This window comes from Solea senegalensis, linkage group LG11 (assembly GCF_019176455.1).
Source record: "Solea senegalensis isolate Sse05_10M linkage group LG11, IFAPA_SoseM_1, whole genome shotgun sequence".
In the NCBI taxonomy this organism is placed as follows: domain Eukaryota; kingdom Metazoa; phylum Chordata; class Actinopteri; order Pleuronectiformes; family Soleidae; genus Solea; species Solea senegalensis.
The window spans coordinates 24,016,253-24,036,650 of record NC_058031.1 but is presented as its reverse complement, the minus strand read 5'-3'; the positions used below and the strand labels follow the sequence as shown (position 1 = coordinate 24,036,650).

Here is a 20,398-nt window from a genome sequence, read left to right as displayed (position 1 = left end):
GGTCTGACCTGGTGTGTGGTCTGTGGTCTGACCTGGTGTGTGGTCTGTGGTTGTGCGTCTCAGTTCATCCACACCCTGGAGGCTCAGCAGGGTTTCTCTCAGAGGGACCGCGGTTACGTGGCCAGTCTCCTGACCATGGCGCTCCACGACAAACTGGAGTACTTTACTGAGGTCATGAAGAACCTGCTCCAGGACCTGGTCCAGCAGTACGTCGCCAAGAACCCCAAACTCATGCTGCGCAGGTATGTAGGCCTGTGTCCATGGTAACCACAGGTCCTTGGACACCTGGAGTTCTAACCTGTCTCTCTCTCTGTCCCCCTTTTTGTCACCATCACCTGTCTGTCTTTCAGGACAGAGACAGTCGTAGAGAAGATGTTGACCAACTGGATGTCCATCTGTCTGTACTCCTTCCTCAAGGTAACACCTGTCTCTCTCTCTGACCTGTCTCTCTCTCTCTGACCTGTCTATGTCGCTCTCTGACCTGTCACTCTCTGACCTGTCTGTCTCTCAGGAGGTGGCGGGCGAGCCTCTCTTCGTCCTCTACAGAGCTATAAAGTATCAGGTGGACAAAGGTCCAGTGGACGCTATCACAGGAAAAGCCAAACGGACGCTGAATGACAGTCACCTGCTGCGAGACGACCTGGACTACAGTGCCATGGTAACCATGGCAACACACTGGGACTAACACAGAGACAGACAGACAGACAGGACACTATAGACCTGAACCTGTCTCTCTCTCACTGTGTATCTGTCTCTCTTTTTCTGTGTACCTGACTCTCTCTCTCTCTGTACCTGTCTCTCTGTGCACCTGTCTCTCTCTCACTGTGTATCTGTCTCTCTTTTTCTGTGTACCTGTCTCTCTCTCTCTCTCTGTACCTGTCTCTCTGTGCACCTGTCTCTCTCTCTCTCTCTCTTGTGTACCTGTCTCTCTCTGTGCACCTGTCTCTCTCTCTCTCTTTGTGTACCTGTCTCTCTCTCAGACGCTGACAGTCCTGGTGAAGAACGGCGTTGAGGTCCAGCCTTGTCCCGTAAAAGTCCTGGACATCGACACCATCACACAGGTGAGGACACAGAGGCTTGGACAGGTATCTGTCTGTCCACCTGTCATCTGTCTCCCTCTCATCTGCCTGTCTGTCTTCAGGTTAAAGATAAGATCCTGGATCAGGTCTACAGAGGCGCCCCCTTCTCTCAGAGACCAGCGGCCGACAGTCTGGACCTGGGTATGCTCACCTGTCTTTCTGTCTTACCTGTCTCACTCTCTCAATGTCTCACTCTGTCTCACCTGTGTGTGGTCTGACTGACAGAGTGGCGTTCAGGTCAGGCAGGTCACCTGACCCTGTCAGACGATGATGTCACCGCGGTGGTTCAGGGTCGCTGGAAACGAATCAACACGCTGCAGCACTACAAGGTAACGACAGCCACTCACGTACAAGCTCCTCCCTCAGCATCAACTCCGCCCACCATCAAACTTGTGACACATGCACTTGCCCCGCCCCTCACTTCCTATTTCTCCTCTTCTCTGTGTTCATTAGGTTCCAGACGGAGCAACAGTCGCTCTGATCCCTCGCTCCCAGAGTTCAGGAGGAGTCAACCAGGTGTTCCAGACCGGAGAGAGTAAGAACCAGAACAAACTGAGCCAGAATAAGAACACACTGAGCCAGAACCAGAACACACTGAGCCAGACCAGACACACTGAGCCAGAACCAGAACAAACTTAGACAGAACCAGAACACACTGCACCAGAACCAGAACACACTGAGCCAGAACCAGAACTCACTGAGACAGAACCAGAACACACTGAGCCAGAACCAGAACTCACTGAGCCAGGACCAGAACACACTGTGACAGAACCAGAACACACTGAGCCAGCACCAGAACACACTGTGACAGAACAAGAACACACTGAGACAGAACCAGAATTCACTGAGCCAGGACAAGAACTCACTGAGACAGAACCAGCATACTTAGGACTAATAAAAGAGTAAATGTAGAGACGACAGTCTGTATGATTGATGGACTTTACTGTGTGGTTGCCATAGAAACACCGATGTTAGAGGGTGAGGAAGACGAGGGTCTGCGTCTGTGGCACCTGGTGAAGAGCAGTGAAGATCCAGAGATACCAAAGCACCGCAAGAGCAGCATGAGGGAGAGAGAGCGAGCCAAGGCCATACCTGAGATTTACCTTACCAGACTGCTGTCCATGAAGGTAACACACACACACACACACACACACACCTGACCAGACTGCTGTCCATGTGCAGTATATCTAAGTACGACCTCTCTCTGTCTCTCTGTCTGTCTGTGTGCAGGGGACACTGCAGAAGTTCGTGGACGATGTCTTTGTTGCGATCCTCAGTACGAAGCGTCCTCCTCCGATCGCGGTCAGGTTCTTCTTTGACTTCCTGGACGACATGGCGGAGAAACACGGCATCGACGACCCAGAGACTGTCCACATCTGGAAGACCAACAGGTGAGACATACCTGTCTGCCTCTGACCCGTCAGTCCCTGTCTGACCTGTCTGTCTGTGTGTGCATTTCCAGTCTCCCACTCAGGTTTTGGGTCAACATCCTGAAGAACCCTCAGTTTGTTCTAGACGTTCAGGTGACGGACAGCATCGACGCTGTCCTGTCTGTCATCGCTCAGACCTTCATCGACTCCTGCACCACATCTGAGCACAAAGTGGGACGGGTATGACCTGTCTGTCTCTGTATCTGTGTCTGTCTCTGTGTCTGTCTCCCTGTCTGTCCATGTGACCTTACTATACTTCTGACCAATCAGGACTCTCCTGTCAACAAACTGCTGTACGCCCGAGAGATCCCCCGATACAAGCAGATGGTGGAGAGGTGAGACTCACCACTGGTAACCATAGAAACACAATGCTCTCTGTCGTGCAGTTACCATAGAAACCCTGTGTGTGTGTGTGTGCATGTGCAGGTATTACAGCGACATCCACAGTGCTGCGTCTGGATGTTACCAGGAGATGAACTCTACACTGACTGAACTGTCCGGGGTCAGTGAACACACACACACACACACACACGCATGCACAACATTCATGACTTGAGGGGACATTGCATTGACTTACATTCATTTCCTGGAGACAAACTCTAACCTTAAACACAATTACTACTGGCCTAATCCTAATCCTAACCTCATCCTAACCTCAATACATATCTTCACCTAAAAATGTAATCATTTACATTGTGTGGACTTGATTTTTGTCCCCACAAGGAAGACAATCATTTACATTGTGTGAACAGGTTTAGGTCCCCACAACATTAGTAATGCATGGGTACACACTAGGGGTGGCTCGATACGATACTCTGGATCGCTATTGATCCGATATTGGTCGATAATAAATATAGCCCTTCCGATCCGTTACCTAAGTACAAACAAACGTAACTTTCACTTTCCGCGGCATGCCGTAAGACACTATCGCCTCAGCAACAGCAGGCGCTGTAGCGCGACGTGCAGTAAACAGAGACGCAGCCGCTGCAGCATGTGTGAACAGAGCGTCGTGCGTGACAGCCTAGCAATTTTAGCATGTCGGCTGTGTGGAATTACTTTGCGCGCAAGGAAAGACAAAGTAATACAGCCGAATGCTATTTGTGACCAAATGAATGTCAGAAAGGAATGTAAAAGCAATTGTTTGTGACAGTTATTTAAAGTTAGCAGTTTAATTTAAAGCAGCTATATGTCCTATAGCCTTTAATGCAACATTGGAATTGAGTCTATTCTATATCTAATTTGATATGGATGTTTTACAGTTCAACCCCAGAGGTTACATGTAAAGTTCTGTAGTTTGCACTGATTTGAAGTTTAAATAAAGAACTTATGGCTTTAAGCAAATCATGGGCTATTTTATCTCTTTATTTAGGGGAGCAGAATATTTGTTGCACAGTTTGAACATCTACAAATTATACATCTATACAAATTATATGTATTATTAACAACTTAACAGAGGAGAAAAGAAAAGGATTTACATCGGTATCGGCAGATACTCTAAGTTGCAATATCGGAATCGGTATTGGATATGAAAAATCTGTATCCAGCCATCCCTAGTACACACACACACACACAGATAAGTAAACAGAAACAGGAAGTGTTCTGTGTTTGTGTTTCAGAGTTTTGCATCAGAGATGAACAACTTTGTTGCTCTTCATGAACTGTACAAGTACATCAACAAGTACTACGACCAGGTAACGCACACACACACAGAAAATCTATGTTTGAAGTTTGTAAACCACTCACTCTCCCACACCAAACCCCACAGAGAAGATCAGTGATTTTAACATCACAGGAGTTGTTGATCCTCTGCTGCCTCCATCACTAAGTTCAAATGTCTTATTTTGTAAAATTCGGCTTTTATAATTCTAATCAAAGTGACCACACGAGGCAGCAGTAGACCAGCAGCTCCTGTGTCCCCGCGAGCTGAAATCACTGATTTTCTCTATGAGGTTTGGTGTGGGAGAGTGAGTGGTTTACAAACTCCAGTTTCCTGTTGGAAAAGTCTGACTAACAGTGAACTGAGTCTTTTGTTCAGAGGCTGGAATTGTGTCTCACACAACCACATTTGAAAAAAACAGGAACAATCCCTTTAGTTTTAACTCTCTGGCCGTTTCTCAATACTCAAGTAAACAAGTATGTACTTGCTTACTTGGGAAGTATAGACTTGAGAAGTACGCTGGGAGTATATACTTGCCAAGTACAGGAGTACACAAGTATGTGGTTGTTTCTCAATACTCAAGTATGCAAGTATGTATGTATTGTTCTGCTGTTTGAATGGTGGCTGGCGCCAAGTGCTGCAGCCTCATTAGCGCCACCTACGGTGTTGATAAATTAACATATGAAATACTTTTAATAAATGCATACATATGTTGTTATTATTTTTACATTTTAAATATTTAACTTCATTTATTAATTTATTTCTATTAAAATATATAATACAAATAATACAATGTGGAAAATAGATATATTACAGCATTGAGTAGTGCAGTGTAGCGTATATAGATATATATATATATATATATATGACGTGTACAAATATATACTACTCTACATATCTAATATTTACATATTATATTTAAATACAGATACAATGACCGTGCGACTTTAATATAAATTTAACATTCAAAGTTAAAAATAAAAAAAAAATTAATAATATACAAACTTTCAAACTGTCAGGTCAAAACGTTTCCATGAAAAACAAAATAACACGTCAACAACAAATCTGTGGATCACACCGAGCATCTAATGACAGCGACGTCTGAGCCAGCGGATCATTTCATCAGGACAGGCCGAGGTAACGCTGCTCTGTGCCGGGCACAGTGAGCGCCGAGCGTCCGCAGAGGCGGAGCTGATCACCGCCGACAAACATCGCTGCCAAACTATAAATACGTCATATCTTCATACACAAACCACATATTTGAATTATAAATGACTAATTTCTCGCCTCAATGATCTTAAAACTTTGTTCCGGGACACAGAAAAATATTTATTTCAGATTTATATTTCTATTATCTGCTGCTATGCTCCGCCGAAATGTATTCTGGGATACATGGCCATCCCAAGTACGCTTAAGTCACCTCCGATGCATACTTGGTAAACATGGGCGGAGCGAGAACACTTCCGGGTTTGAGAACCGTCCTCGCTGTTCGCTTACTTGAGAATTGGAACAGCACTTGGACTGAGGCTGATGACGTTTTCACAAGTACGGGAGTACGCAAGTACGCACAAGTACGCACAAGTATGGATATTGAGAAACGGCCTCTGTCTCTCTGTCTGTCTGTCTGTCTGTCTGTCCCAGATCATCATGTCTCTGGATGAGGACAGCACAGGACAGAAGATGCAGTTGGCCTATCGCTTGCAGCAGGTTGCTGCTCTGGTGGAGAACAAGGTCACCGACCTCTGATGACCTTTGACACTTGGACAGAGACTGAAGCATCTTCTCCGGAAATCACTGGACTCTTTTTAACTTTGTGTTGTCTTCCTGTGTGTGTGCGTGCGTGCATGCGTGCGTGCGTGCTTGCGTGCATGTGTGTGTGTTATACAGCAGCCAAACAGTCACTGACTGAATAACTTAGTTAACCCAAACCTAAACTTAGTTAACCCAAACCCAGACCTGAACTAAACCAAACCTGAACATGTCCAGTCTGCGATGTAAGCGACAATCTAACCAATCAGATCAGGGAACATCGTCTTCTGCTGCCTTGCACTACATTTCCCAGAGTTCCCTGCTGTGTCTGCACACAGTCTCAAAGCACAATGTTGATAGTTTTTACTGATCACATGTATTGATTGATTATTGATCTGCTGGATGTTGGTTTTTTTGTAACTGACTATAATAATTTTGCCTTTTCTACTGAAACCAGCGTCATCACAACATGTAAGGATGAAGTGATGACTAATGATAATAATAGTAATAATGAGAACCCCCCACTGACCTTTGACCTCTGTGGGGCATTCACTGAATCAGGGAGTTTTTGTAAATTTGACCCTCAGTCTGACTCCACTTTCTGGTCGTGACCTCTGACCTCAGGACACAGCCCACTCCGGATCCCAGTCTTCCTCACTTCCATGTCGAGTCGAGATAGATTCCACATGGTTCTCAGGTTTAGATCGTGTAAACCTGAATTCTTGTTATTATTGTTTTTCTAATTGTTGTGGTTTAAATTGAGCCTGAATGATCGAGGTGATCGACCTGATCAATAATCAACAAATAAACCACTCAAATTAAAGGCGAAGAACAGAAAGTCGAGTAGAAACTGGAATCAGACTGAAAGATAAACGTTAAAGTCGAACCTGCTGATAAAAAACAAAAAAACTGTCCAAACAATCCGAATTCTGGGATTTATACTGTGTGTGTGTGTGTGTGTGCGTGTCTGTTACTGAATCACTAACTTATTGTATGTACATACCACATGTACTATTTATACCTATTTATCCCGGCTGTGCCTTCACTCTCGCAGCTAGGTGGCACTGTCTGTCTGTTCTGACAGCATCCTTTTTTTTTTTCTTTTTTTCAAATCATGTATCCTGTTGCATTGTGGGAGGAAATTCATTGTAATGTTTAACTTTTATTGGATCAGGGAAGGAAACTAACCAACTCACAATTTTCATGTACAAATGCCCACAAACCCCAGTCTAACAGCAGGTGGATGCTAGCAAACAGCTAGTGTAGCATACACCATTTTACAGACAGGCAGCTAAAATAAATTAACACTGCACAACAACCAGCTAGCATAACACTACACAACAACCAGCTAGCATAACACTACATGTTATTGCACAACTAGATAGCTTAACACAACACTATATGACAGAACTACTGGCTAGCATTAGCAAAACAACGTTCCACTTTATAACAGTGAGTGAGACACAACCTTGATATTGACTGACAGTTTTTGTGTTTGTGACGTCAACAATGACGACCTGTCAAATCTATTATCTGTTATCCACGACTGTGTAAACATCTGTTAGCAGCTACATTATATCACATATGCTACTTATTTAAAAGTAGCTGTTCTGAAGCTAACATTTCAAATTAGCTGTTCAAATCTGAAACATATGGAAGAGCATTTCTGCCACATGGGCAAAAAGGAACGCATATTCAAGTCATAATTATAACATACAAACTTATAATAATGAGATACTATTTATGACTTAGTGTCTCATATTTAGGACAGAAATGGGCTTCTATAGAAAACCAGCTGTTTAAAACTTAGCTGTTTGTCTTTGTCAGCAATAAACACCAACTAACTTAACACATTTACAGATGTTAAAGTGATTTGAGGAGTTTTCTGGTGTGTGACAGGTGTGTCACCGGTGTGTCACAGGTGTGTGACAGGTGTGTGACGTTAACGGTTGTCAGTGTTTGCTCTGCTCTCACTGCGCAGACTGAATTCACAACATGTTTGTTAAACAGATGAAATCATCAGCTGAGGGTTTGTTGTGATCTGACTGACCCTGGAGACGGTCCTGTGTCTCCATGGCAACACTTTGACTTGGTAGTTTTATTCATCTGACACTTCCTGGACTGAAGCACAAAGTGAAGCAGCTCTTCTTTTTTTATACGACATGTTTATGAATGTTTGGTTTGAAACTTTTCGGACTGATCGCAGCTTCTCTATGTTTTTTCTTCTTCTTCTTCTGGTTTTTCTGATCTTTGCTGTTTAATCTCTTAACTGTGTTTTGCCTTGCGAGCTTTTTGAGCCTGTGTTTGACCCGTAGTTGTAGTTCTCTCTGATCAGAGTAGACATGCATGCGTGTAATGATGACGATAATGAAGATTTACGGTGCTTGTTCAAACCGTTACGTTTTTTTGTTTTTTAAAATAAATTTGAACGGTGAAACTCTGCCGCTCCACTGATGATGTATATGGATGGAGTTGTAGTTTGACCTTTCACCTCCTGATCTCTGTACAGTTTTCTAATCATCTGGACGTGATGTCACAGATCCTCAGCTCTGGTTGGTCGGGCTGCTTTTTTTTCTATGAGGGACAGAAAAGTGCACAGAGTGATTTTTTTGTACTGGCTGTGTACAGTTTGATAACTGTGTAAATGTATGTGTAAATACAAGCAATGCAAATGTGATGAAGATGAGGCAAACACTTTGTATCATGTACAAATAAAGTTATAATTTTAACAAATATTAATCATCTTTTAATGCTTCCATACACTATCATCATCCATGTCAAACCCGCAGCGCCCCCTGCTGCTGAGAACTAGTCTGTCACTGAGGCTCGTTCTCAGTGGAAACATGAATAGAAATATAGACAGAGTCTTTTGGTTTCCACCAGGGGGCGACTGCTGGTTGTATGAATGGAAGTCTCTGGATGGAAGTTAACCACTCTTTTTTATTCTATTTACAACAAAATCTACGTCTAAGTCTACAATATCTGCGCCACATGTTCATGTCTTTATCTCACTGTTAGACAGACTTTTGTAAACCACTCACTCTCCCACAACAAACCCCATAGAGAAAATCAGTGATTTTAACATCACAGCACACAGGAGTTGTTGATTCACTGCTGCCTCCATCACTAAGTTTAAATGTCTTATTTTGTCAAATTCTGAGTTTGAAATCCTTGGTTCAGATTGACCCCAGTGACACAAAGTGGCCACACGAGGCAGCAGTGGACCAGCAGCTCCTGTGTGCCCGCGAGCTAAAATCACTGATTTTCTTTATGGGGTTTGGTATGAGAGAGTGAGTGGTTTACAAACTTCACAGTGAACGTGGTCTTTAGATATTGTAGACTTAAACGGATGTAGATTTTAGTCTTTTTATGAATAGTTAAGATCTCCATGTCTCAGGATGATTTTCGGCAGTTGATGTGGTTAACCCCCCACCCCCCTCCTCGTCACTGATCCCAGTTTGGGTCCTGTCTCAGCGTGCTGCTCAGTGCGCATGCGCACATCCCGGTGTCCGGTGTCAGACTGTCAGTGAGCAGCTGTTGAGACCATGAACGGCAGAACCGACACGGCAAAGACAACGCACCCAGAATAACCGAACCGGAGCCGAACCAGTCCTGCTCCACTGCTCCCGGTGCAGAGGCCGCGAAGAGCGGGCAAGACACCGAAGAGGAGCCGCTGAGCCGCTGCTGGAGCTAACGGAGCTAACAGGCTAAGTGACAGCAGACCGTCAGCTGTTAGCTAACAGGCTAACGCGCAGGCCCATGTGCACCACGCTGACCCGTTATCAAACGCTCTGACCCGGGTTACACCGAGGCCCTCCTAGATCCCGGGTCTTCGGTGAAGTTCAGCCGACTGAAGCTGACTGAAGCCCCGCAGAGACGAGACGACACGAGCCGGGTCTCCATCATGTTGATAGGTAAAGTTATCAGTTAACCCGGGTTAACTGTCAGTATCAGTGGTGGGTTAGGGTTAGCCTGAGCTAACGGTGCCAGGCTGTGACTCCTGCTCGCACACACACACACAGAGTGTGAGAGAGAATATACACAAAGAGGAGAGAGAGAAAACACACACACACAGAGTGAGAGAGAGAAAACACACACAATCACAACAAACACAGGGAGAGAGGGCGACTCCTATAAATACACACACCTCTCACTCTCTCTCACACACACAATGCACAAAAACACACACACTAAGTCACAAGCATACAAACAGAAATACACATCCATTTAAAGTTGTGATGACATCACTGAGTTTATTTACATGTAAACGTTCATATCATAGTTAAATGAATAATAAGTAATAACAGTTATTTACACCAATTGTTACAAACACATGCTTTGAGGGCGGAGCTTAAATGTGTGTCAGTCCTCTGTCTGACTCCTCTTCTCTGTCTGGCCCCTCCTCTTCTCTGTCTGACTCCTCCTCTCAGCAGCAGTTGGAGCTGGAACTGAAGACTCTGCCATCACTGGCAAAAAACAGCGACGCAGAGGAAAGAAACACCGGAAAGTTCGAGCAGAGAAGAAGTAAGAGACGCACGCACACACACACACATATTCAGACAGTAACACACAACACATTCACACAGAGGCTATATTTAGCTGTGTGTGTGTGTGAGAGAGAGAGAGGGAGGTTCTGTCTCTGTCCACTCTGAATACACTTCATGACCACATTGTGCTTGTGGTTGTATGAGGCACTGTCTCATGGTCAGAGCTGAGTGCGCCCCCTGCTGCTGAGTGAGACGAAGAGGCTCACTCTGAGCGAAAACTTGGTTAAAGGATAAACTGATGTTATCCACAAAAGAACTGAACTATCTCTTTAATGACGTGCTTTCTTCTTCAGGCCTGAGGATCTTCTGAGTCTGGATCCTGACAGCAGCCGCCATCACTCGCCACAAACCATGACACCGTCACAGCCAGAGGAACTCCATGAAGCTCCGCCTCTCTCCCCCACCTCAGCCAGTCAAACTGCTCCCTCTCCCCCACAGGCCTCATCACCTCCTCCCCCAAACTCCGCCTACATACATCGCCCCGTCTCTCCCCTGCTGCCTCTTCCACCTGCCGCCCTGCCCCCTGGCGACGCCCCGTCCGCACCCACCGTGACGCCTCACACCTTCACACAGCCACTTCCTGCCAACAGGCTCAGCCAATTAGACGCAGTGCACAATGATACCCATAATTCCTCCAGATCACCTCACAGAACTCTTCAGTCCCGTCCCTGTCCATCACCTCCCGCCTCGCAATCACACCCCACCCCGTTGTTAAGCCCCTCCCACCACGACGATCCCTTCCTGCTGACCTCGGTGACATTCACCTCTAGTGTCTCCTCCCACTTCTACTCCCCCCTCTGCTCCACGTCCACTTCCTTCCTCCGCTCCCACGACTCTATGGACCCTCCCATTGGTTTGTCTCCTGTGATGTCATCCACACATCATCAATTGACCACACCCCCTCTCGTGTTGACCCCACCTCCTCCAGAGTTATGTCCGCCCCCTGCTCAGCTGCTGGGCTCTGACGATGAGGAGCAGGAAGATCCGTCGGACTACTGCAAAGGTCAGTAGGTCACATGACCTCAATGCTATGTTTTTTTAATATTAATGTTAAAAATCACTAAAATACAAGACGAGCGACCTGTTGGTCTGGAGTGGTACTGCAGTTTGAAGCATGTCCCAATTATACTGATGTGTATTATTGTAATAGTGAACAGTTAAAAGTGGGTGGAGCCTACTGACAACAGATTTTTTACGTATGATCACCTCGCAAAAATAAGATGTTGCCAAAAACATACACTTGGGGGGTGGAGCTTTGACCAGGGCTTACAGGGATGGGCGGGCTCTATCGCAGATAAGTTCCTGGAATTACCACAAAGACACAGCTCCCCCATGTGGTCCTTGAGATACAGTCATAGTAAATCACTATGACTGTATGTATTTTAAAGGGGACATGTTATACCCTATTTCCCCCATTAAAATAGTTCCCTGGTGTCCTAATGAACATGTCAGTGACATGCTTTGGTCAAAATACCATAAGGATGAAGCATCATAGCAATCCTCTGAGGCTGGAAGTTTGTGTGAAACACTGTGCTCCACTGTGCAGTCACCAACAGCACACTTGTGTCCCTCCGCGTTGACATAATACCGCTCTTCCTCCCTCGCCTGCACTCTCGCAGGGACAAGGTGGAGCTAAGGTGGAGCTCTCGAAGTAAACTTACTGGTGGGGCGGTAACATTTGTGGTGAAATGCACATGCTGCCGTCATAAGCGCAGGGAATTCAACATCACGTGTTTCATCGCCTATACTTACACTAAGGGGGACCACGAAAACATGACTGAGTATTCTTTTTCCACACTTTGGCGACTGGTAGGGCCTCCAGAGTCCCAAATATAAGTATTGAAATGGTTAAAAAGTTGATTTTGCATAATATGTCCCCTTTAAGTAAAAGAATTAACGATTTCCTCCGCTCACATTCATGGAACATGGATATTTATGGTTATAAAATCGTCAGTAAAAGTGTCATGGCTGCTCTGTTGTGTTTATGTTCAGGTGGTTACTACCCGGTCAAGATTGGTGACCTGTTCAATGGAAGATACCATGTGGTCAGAAAACTGGGCTGGGGACATTTTTCTACAGTGTGGCTCTGCTGGGACCTGCAGTACGACACACACACACACACACACACAGTGTTGTTGTTTACTTGTTGTTGTGTTGTTGTCTCAGACAGTGAAACTGTGTGTTTTCAGGAGAAAGCGTTTTGTGGCGTTGAAGGTGGTGAAAAGTGCAGCTCACTACACTGAGACCGCTCTGGATGAGATTAAACTGCTGAGATGTGTGAGTGTCTCAAACACACACACACAGTGATGTAGTTCTCGAGTCCGGTCTCGATTTCTGCTTTCTCAGACTCGTCTCGGACTCGTTCCTTCAAAGACTCGGTCTTGACTCGGACTCGTAATTTCAGACCGATTCCTCGAGACCAACGCATTTTTTTATGTTCAGGTTATGTCCTAACTATGATTAAAAAAGCCAGAGTGGGCTTAACATGTTGATGACAGAGCAGCACTGTTGAAGCAGTTTATAAAAATAGGTGATGATGCATGTGGTAGGGATTTTTTTAATGATAGTAAATGCATAGTCCATATTAAGACATTAAGACTGCTCCTCTAAACAATTCCCAATCTAGCTTAGTCTGTAGGCCTAACTGTTGATTATTAACTGGGGTGATACTAAATCATGAATATGAAAACTGACATGTTTTTATGGTCTTGGTCTCGACTCCTAAAGGACTCGGTCTCGTCTCAGACTTGCTTCCCCAAAGACTCGGTCTTGACTCGGACTCGACTGTATTTCAAAACCAACGGACTCGGTCTCGACTCGGTCTCGACCCTTCAAAGACTCGGTCTCGACCCTTCAAAGACTCGGTCTTGACTCGGACTCAGCATAGGCGGTCTCGTCCCCATCACTGCACACACACACACACACACGCACTCTGAACTGATGATGTGATTCCTGAATGAATCTGTGTGTCCAGGTCAGAGACAGTGACCCCTCTGACCCTCACAGAGAAACTATCGTCCAGCTCATCGATGACTTCAAGATTTCTGGAATCAACGGAGTCCGTATCCTTCACCACCTGTCTGTGGTTCTGTTTCTGTCTGTGGTTCCGTGTTTTTGTTTGTGGTTCTGTGTTTTTGTTTGTGGTTCTGTTTGTATGTGTAGTTCAGTGGTTCCGTGTTTATGTCTGGCTCTGTGGTTCTCCTCAGCCTTGGTCTCAGATGTCTGTATGGTTCTAGAGGTTTTGGGTCATCAGCTGTTAAAGTGGATCATTAAGTCAAACTACATGGGTCTTCCTCTGGTCTGTGTCAAGACTATCCTGAAACAGGTGAGACCTCACTGACCCTGATCTGACCTCACTGACCTCTGTGACCCTGATCTGACCTCACTGTGTGTGTGTGTGTGTCAGGTGTTGCAGGGTCTCCAGTATCTTCACACTAAGTGTAAAATCATCCACACTGACATCAAACCAGAGAACATTTTACTGGAGGTGGACGAGGTTTACATCAGGAGACTTGCAGCTGAGGCCACTGTCTGGCAGAGAGCTGGAGCTCCACCCCCTTCAGGCTCATCAGGTGACATCATCTCTCACACACACACACACTGCCTCTACTGGAAACTGTAACAGACTAATAGTGATATGAGGACTTGATGATGTCATTCCTGTAGTTATCATCAGGAGGCACATGTGAGCTTCTTACCTCACATAAACACAGGGGGGCAGCACTGAGCCTTTGTCACTGCTGGTAGATAAAAGAGTGCAGTATTAGGTGTTGATGTAACAGAGTATTTTTGTAAGTACATGTACATGAGCCAAGTATTTGACTGAAACATGATGCAAATGTTAGTGTCGGTGTTTTCCTGAGACGAGTCCGCGTCAGACTGGGAGCTGTGGTTTTCCCTCTGTACTGACACACACACACACACACACACACAGACAACTGCATGTCTGTCTGTGTGTGTGTAACCTGTCTTTCTCTCTGTTACCTGTCTGTCTTTTATTCTTCTGCTGTATTTTATTTCCATCTCTCTTTCCTCTGCTGTTGTTTCTCATGTTTTCTTCCTGTCTCTCTCTCTGTGTCTCTCTGTGTCCTCTGGCTGTCTCTGTGTCTCTGTGCGTCTCTCTCTCAGTCAGCACGGCTCCCAGGGATTTAGAGGTGAGTGTTCAGGTGTGTTCACTTGCTCTGCTGTCATTAGTCAATTGACCTGCAGTAGAATACAGTGTGTGTGTGTGTGTGTGTGTGTGTGTGTGTGTGTGTGTGTGTGTGTGTGTGTGTGTGTGTGTGTGTGTGTGTGTGTGTGTGTGTGTGTGTGTGTGTGTGTGTGTGTGTGTGTGTGTGTGTGTAGTTTGATAAACTGTCAAAGAACAAGAAGAAGAAGATAAAGAGAAAAGCCAAGCGTCAGCAGAAACTGTTGGAGGAGAGACTGGTGGACATACAGGTAAATACTGCACTCTTTGTAGTTAAATAATAATAATAATATTATGGTGTCATTGTCTAACAGTTAACAGGATGAGTACGTGTGATTGCATCGTTTACTAATTTTAATTTATCTGCTGTCAGCCAATCAGAGTGAAGTAACTGTTTGTGTTTGTTCAGAGGATGGAGGACGAGGAAGGTCAACACAGTGAAGACACACACAGTAACTGTGAGTGTACACACACACACACACACACACACAGTAACTGTGTACACACACACACTCAGTAACTGTGAGTACACACACACAGTAACTGTGAGTACACACACACAGTATTTGTGAGTACACATGCACACACAGTAACTGTGATTACACACTCACAGTAACTGTGAGTACACACACACACAGTAACTGTGTGTACACACACACACACACACAGTAACTGTGAGTACACACACACACACAGTAACTGTGAGTACACACACACACACAGTAACGGTGTGTACACACACACACAGTAACTGTGAGTACACATGCACACACAGTAACAGTGAGTACACACACACAGTATTTGTGAGTACACTAACACACACACAGCAACTGTGAGTACACACACAGTAACTGTGAGTACACTAACACACACACTACATTGATTTATTAATTGTTTTCAGGCTCTCTGGTCGTCAATGGCAACACTTCCTGCTCCACAACCAATAGTAAAGCCAGTCCTGAGTCTGGCTGCTCCTGGTTGGATGACACTTTGAATGGCCACACCCCTGGCCGGTTCTCCAGCCCCGCCTCCGGCCTATCAGGCTTCTCCAGCTCTGTGATGTCAGCAACTTCTGAGTCAGCACTTTCTACTCAGTCAGGATACTCGAGCGGACGAGACGGTGAGAGAGTGGCGAGACAAAGACACACACACACACACACACACACACCTGTCAGGTAACCCCTCCCCCTCTCTGTCTGTCTCTCAGTATTCAGTGCGACAGATTTCGTCCTCAGTCCTCTGGATCCTCAAAATGCAGACAAACTGAAAGTGAAGATCGCTGATCTTGGAAATGCCTGCTGGGTGGTGAGTTCTGCTGGAAATCAAGATTTCACTGATTTCATCAATAGTTATGAAGCTGCTGAGGATGTGTGACCACCAGAGGGCACTGTTCTCTTTAAACCAATGAGAGGCCGTAAATCTTTTGGTACCAGTTATCAATATCTGTCCCCTCTTCATTTTTTGACCAATCACACGTCTTCTCTCTCTCTTTGTCTCTCTCTCTGTCTCTCTCTCTGTCTCTGTGTCTCTCTGTCTCTTGTCCAGCACAAACACTTCACAGAGGACATTCAGACAAGACAGTACCGAGCTGTGGAGGTTCTGATTGGAGCAGAGTACGGACCTCCTGCTGACATCTGGAGCACAGCCTGCATGGTGCACACACACGCACGCACACACACACATACACACATGCACACGCACACACACACAGTTCCAGATTTAAATATCTAATCACTGATTGATTGACATGTGGATGGTTGCTGTTTCAGGCATTTGAGTTGGCCACAGGAGATTATATGTTTGAACCTCACTCAGGAGAAGATTACACCAGAGATGAAGGTAAAAGTACTCAGTACTACTGCGCTCAGTACTCACGTGTATACTGGAAGTACTTCTCTCTGAGTATTTGTACTCTCTCTCTACAGATCACATCGCTCACATCATCGAGCTGCTCGGTCCGATGCCTGTGCCTTTCGCTCTGTCTGGCAGGTACTCCAGAGAGTACTTCAACAGGAGAGGTGAGAAGCCCCGCCCACCTACCTGTCTGTTTTTTAACAGGTAGTACATGTGCTTTTCAGGTATGGTGGTTTGAGGTACTGAGGCAGACTGAGCTGTGAGCGCCCCCTGCTGCTGAGATTAAGCCTGAGTCACAGAGGCTCATTCTCAGTGATAACAGATTTTAGTCACGTAAACAAAAGACTACGATATCTACGTCACATGTTCACGTCCTTTCACGTCTCACTGTCAGACAGACTTTTCCAACCACTCACTCTCCCACACCAAACCTCATAGAGATAATCAGTGAGTTTAGCTCGTGGGGACACAGGAGCTGCATTGTCACCTCTGCTGCTAGCTGCTAATGTTAGCATCATGCCTAATAATTTATACTAGCATTCAGCATTATTATTGTTAATGGCACATTAGCATGATAGCATATATGTATATATATGTTACCCACTTTACAGCCTGAGACTCACTCGCAGTGAAAACACAAGGAAACACACATGTCTTTATATCAGTGTTAGCCAGACCTTTCCAACAGGAAACTGTCTCACGTGTCTTGTCCATCTCACGTGTCTCAGGTGAGCTGCGTCACATCTCTAATCTCAAACCGTGGGGTCTCTTCGAGGTTCTCCTGGAGAAGTACGAGTGGCCGTTGGATCAGGCGGCTCAGTTCAGCGACTTCCTGTCCACCATGTTGGAGTTGCATCCTGATCGCAGAGCGACAGCGGCGCAGTGTCTGCAGCACGCATGGCTGCAGACGTAAACACACACACACACGTGTGACACTGTGGTACGTTGTGTCACGTTGGAAATAATCATCTGGACTGAATCTGTGCTCTGATTGGTTGATTGTGTGTGAGCGATTGTTCAGTGTTTGTGTTGGCAGCAGATTCTACTGAGGCTGAATCTACAGGTCACTGTTAACACACACACACACACACACACAGAAACCCCAGAGTGAGTGAGTGAGAGTGAATGAGTGAGTGATCAGGTAAGTGTCAGGTAAACGGAGTGTAAAAGTATTTGTTGTGAGGTTTGTATGCGGCGGCCACAGTAGAGACGCTGAGTCATGTTGTGAGATGATGATGATGATGATGATGATGAAGAACGTCTGCTGCTGATTGGTTGGTTACCGTCTGTTAAATGTGGAGTTCCTCTGGGATCAGAGTCAGATCCTCTGTCAGTCTGAGAACCAGCAGAGTCTCTGTCCTTTGTGGGACGGAGTGTGTTGGACAGTGAACGCGTGGATTCAGCCTCAGGTGACGTCTCCCTCTCTTTGCTGACCTTTGACCTCCAACAACACGTTAGAAAAACTTTTAAACTGATCAATATTTGTTTTGATCGATTCTACTGATTTGTTTGTTTTGATTTTTTCAGTTTGATCATTGATCAAACCTTCAGTCGACCGTCTCACTGACTCTGATCACAGTATTGACCTATGACCTCACCTGTTTCTAAACAACTAGTGCCTTGAAATTGTCCCTGGCCCCGCCCCTGTCACATGACACCTGTTTGTTTTTTTTCTACATGTGTCATTTGTGTGGAATGTTGTTTTTTTTCTTTTCTTTTGTGAAAATAAACGTCAATGAAAATTCAAACCAACAGTCTGCTGCCCTCTGCTGGACTGTGTGCAGACTAACCAAACAATGGGTTGAGGCCCACAGATGAGCCGCAGGAGGGGTTTTTTGGGTCCCTAAACAAATCTAATTAACATTTAAGTTTAAATGAGTTTGTTTAAAAAGAAATAATTTCTTATTTTTGAAGTGTCTTTGTACAAAAAAGACTAAAATACCTAATTAAAAATAAAGTAAAAAAATACCCAATTGTGATTTTCTTGACAGATACTGTGATGTGGTTAAGTTAAATATTACTTTGATTACTATTTAACAAATTATTAAGATATGAACAGTTTCTGATGTACAAAAAAACAGCATGTCTATAAATATATCAAAGTGTTGATGTTTGTTTTCTACTTATGGATATATATCAATTTTTAAGTATTGATTAATGCCTCGTCAAACAGTCTCACATCAAACGAATCAGAGTCCAATTAATGTGTCGTAAAATCAAATCTTTTTATAAAGACTTTATAAATCAAATCACAGCAAACGTCGTCACACATGACAATTTACATGAGCTGTGACATCACAGCAACCATGTGACCAGTAATAAAAACAAACATTGAGGCCTGGGACGACAAGCGGCAAACTTTCATGATGTCATAAAAGTGTCAAACACTGTTAAAAAGTCATACTGTTGAAAATGTTAAAAACGGCTAAATGAGGTGTTGGAAGTGATGTGAAAATCAAAAACACCGTACAAATCACGTAAAAACATTGTGGATCAGTTAGCGTTTAAAATGTCGTCACTGTGTGACGTTACAGTAACAGTGGAGTTTGAGGACATCACGCAGGACGTGGCGTTTTTTTTATCAACTTTAATATAAAAACAAACATGCGTCTCCGTCGCCCTAGTTACAGTGAGTGAAAACTGTCCTCCAGCAGGTCAAATGTCAGCTGCTTTGGTCTGAGGTTCAACAGTTCATCCACATCACTTCCTCTTCCTGACTACCGTCCAGCCGTCATCTTCCTCCTGAGGAGGAGCAGGTGGCGTTCTGCTGACGGATGGCGCGGACTCCATCACCTGGACACACAAACATGTCGTCACCACGGAAACCTGAGGTTCAGTTCAGGGGAGACTCAGCAGACAGGTGAGACATACCTGCATCTCTTCTTCATCATCGTTGTTGGACACTGTGGGCGGAGCTTGGACCTTTGCCCTCTCACGCTTCTGTGTCATGGTGTTGACTTTGAGTTGGAGCTGCTGCAGCGCCCCCTGCTGCCACTGACTGAACATCTGCAGGAGGCTGAGGGACACCTGGGACAGATGGACCACAGTTTACACACACTCAATAATAATGATGATGATGATGATGATGATGATGATGGAGTGTGTGTGTGTGTATACCTGAGGTAAACTCCCATCATCCACCACTGTATCAAACTCCTGATCCATCAGATCAGCAATGAAGTCCTCGATCTCACTCTGCTGCAGGTCAGCTGACCACACACACACACGGATGACATGACTCATTCAATATCTGATGATCAATAACAACTGACTCGTTAATGTCTCCTCGTGAGGTCGTCAGGTTACCATGGTGACCTACCGTTGTCATGGAAATATTGTTGAACCACGTCCACCATCCAGTCCGCCTTCTGCTGTCCGTACACGCCCCCAAAGCCGTTATCTACAGCAATCTGACACATATACACACACACACCTAGTTATATCTGACCAGATTTAACCGCACTAACCAAATTTATAATCAGTTTAACTCGGATTAACAGCGGGGTTCAACTCTGTGAAACTATTGTTAACACACCAGCTAACCTAGCCTAAGCCTGCTAGCTGTTAGCTTGGACAGGTGTGTGTGTCCGGGCCTGTCTCTCTGCTGCCACCTGTCTGTCTGTCCGCATCTGTGTGTGAGACGGGTTACTCACCTGTAAAACGGGCCACGTGTGAAGAACCGCTCTCACTCCACTCGTGAAAAGCTCACGCGAAGCCGCGGCGGCCGCCATGTTTGTTTTGACAGACAGAAACAGTCGAGTCAGATCGAGATCAGACTGAAGGAGCAGAGTGTTCTTCTCAGAGTCTGCGACACTGCCCCCTGCTGGTGCTTCGACCACACTGCTGCTGCTGTTACAACCGCCTCAGGTAACTGTGTGCGTGTGTGTGCGTGTTTG

The 20,398-nt window shown here is 45.2% G+C and overlaps 3 protein-coding genes across 6 annotated transcripts in view; 2 read left to right on the top strand and 1 right to left on the bottom strand.

Annotated features, from left to right (window-relative positions):
- Positions 1–8,648, top strand: part of plxnb3 (plexin B3) — a 37,510-nt gene extending 28,862 nt beyond the window's left edge. For all 3 annotated transcript variants that reach the window (XM_044037836.1, XM_044037838.1, XM_044037837.1), the window contains 14 exons: positions 64–242; positions 351–417; positions 512–658; positions 981–1,061; positions 1,142–1,220; positions 1,305–1,408; positions 1,533–1,614; positions 2,040–2,206; positions 2,310–2,470; positions 2,542–2,689; positions 2,780–2,844; positions 2,936–3,011; positions 4,126–4,200; positions 5,808–8,648. In XM_044037836.1, the coding sequence (XP_043893771.1) occupies positions 64–242; positions 351–417; positions 512–658; positions 981–1,061; positions 1,142–1,220; positions 1,305–1,408; positions 1,533–1,614; positions 2,040–2,206; positions 2,310–2,470; positions 2,542–2,689; positions 2,780–2,844; positions 2,936–3,011; positions 4,126–4,200; positions 5,808–5,912 (1,536 nt within the window). In that variant the 3' untranslated portion in view covers positions 5,913–8,648. The remainder of the gene's footprint in view (positions 1–63; positions 243–350; positions 418–511; positions 659–980; positions 1,062–1,141; positions 1,221–1,304; positions 1,409–1,532; positions 1,615–2,039; positions 2,207–2,309; positions 2,471–2,541; positions 2,690–2,779; positions 2,845–2,935; positions 3,012–4,125; positions 4,201–5,807) is intronic.
- Positions 8,649–9,388: 740 nt separating this feature from the next.
- On the top strand, positions 9,389–18,256 carry srpk3 (SRSF protein kinase 3). Of its 2 annotated transcripts, none has more exons than XM_044039046.1 (17): positions 9,389–9,829; positions 10,349–10,439; positions 10,756–11,465; positions 12,455–12,563; positions 12,652–12,739; positions 13,437–13,524; positions 13,681–13,787; positions 13,869–14,034; positions 14,591–14,616; positions 14,807–14,899; positions 15,058–15,106; positions 15,550–15,768; positions 15,856–15,953; positions 16,194–16,301; positions 16,418–16,487; positions 16,574–16,666; positions 17,231–18,256. In XM_044039046.1, exons 1-17 carry the CDS (start codon positions 9,820–9,822, stop codon positions 17,413–17,415), a joined length of 2,310 nt encoding a protein of 769 aa, XP_043894981.1. In that variant the 5' UTR covers positions 9,389–9,819; the 3' UTR covers positions 17,416–18,256. The 2 variants fall into 2 exon arrangements, with proteins under 2 accessions (XP_043894981.1, XP_043894980.1); XM_044039045.1 differs by having other exon boundaries at positions 10,346–10,439.
- A 446-nt stretch (positions 18,257–18,702) lies between these two features.
- Positions 18,703–20,273, bottom strand: tsr2 (TSR2 ribosome maturation factor). Its single transcript, XM_044039104.1, has 5 exons — positions 20,156–20,273; positions 19,822–19,912; positions 19,620–19,711; positions 19,374–19,529; positions 18,703–19,295 (listed from the first exon to the last, which is right to left on the bottom strand). The coding sequence occupies exons 1-5, from the start codon at positions 20,231–20,233 to the stop codon at positions 19,203–19,205; spliced, it is 510 nt and encodes a 169-aa protein (XP_043895039.1). The 5' UTR covers positions 20,234–20,273; the 3' UTR covers positions 18,703–19,202.
- Between the last annotated feature and the right edge of the window lie 125 nt (positions 20,274–20,398).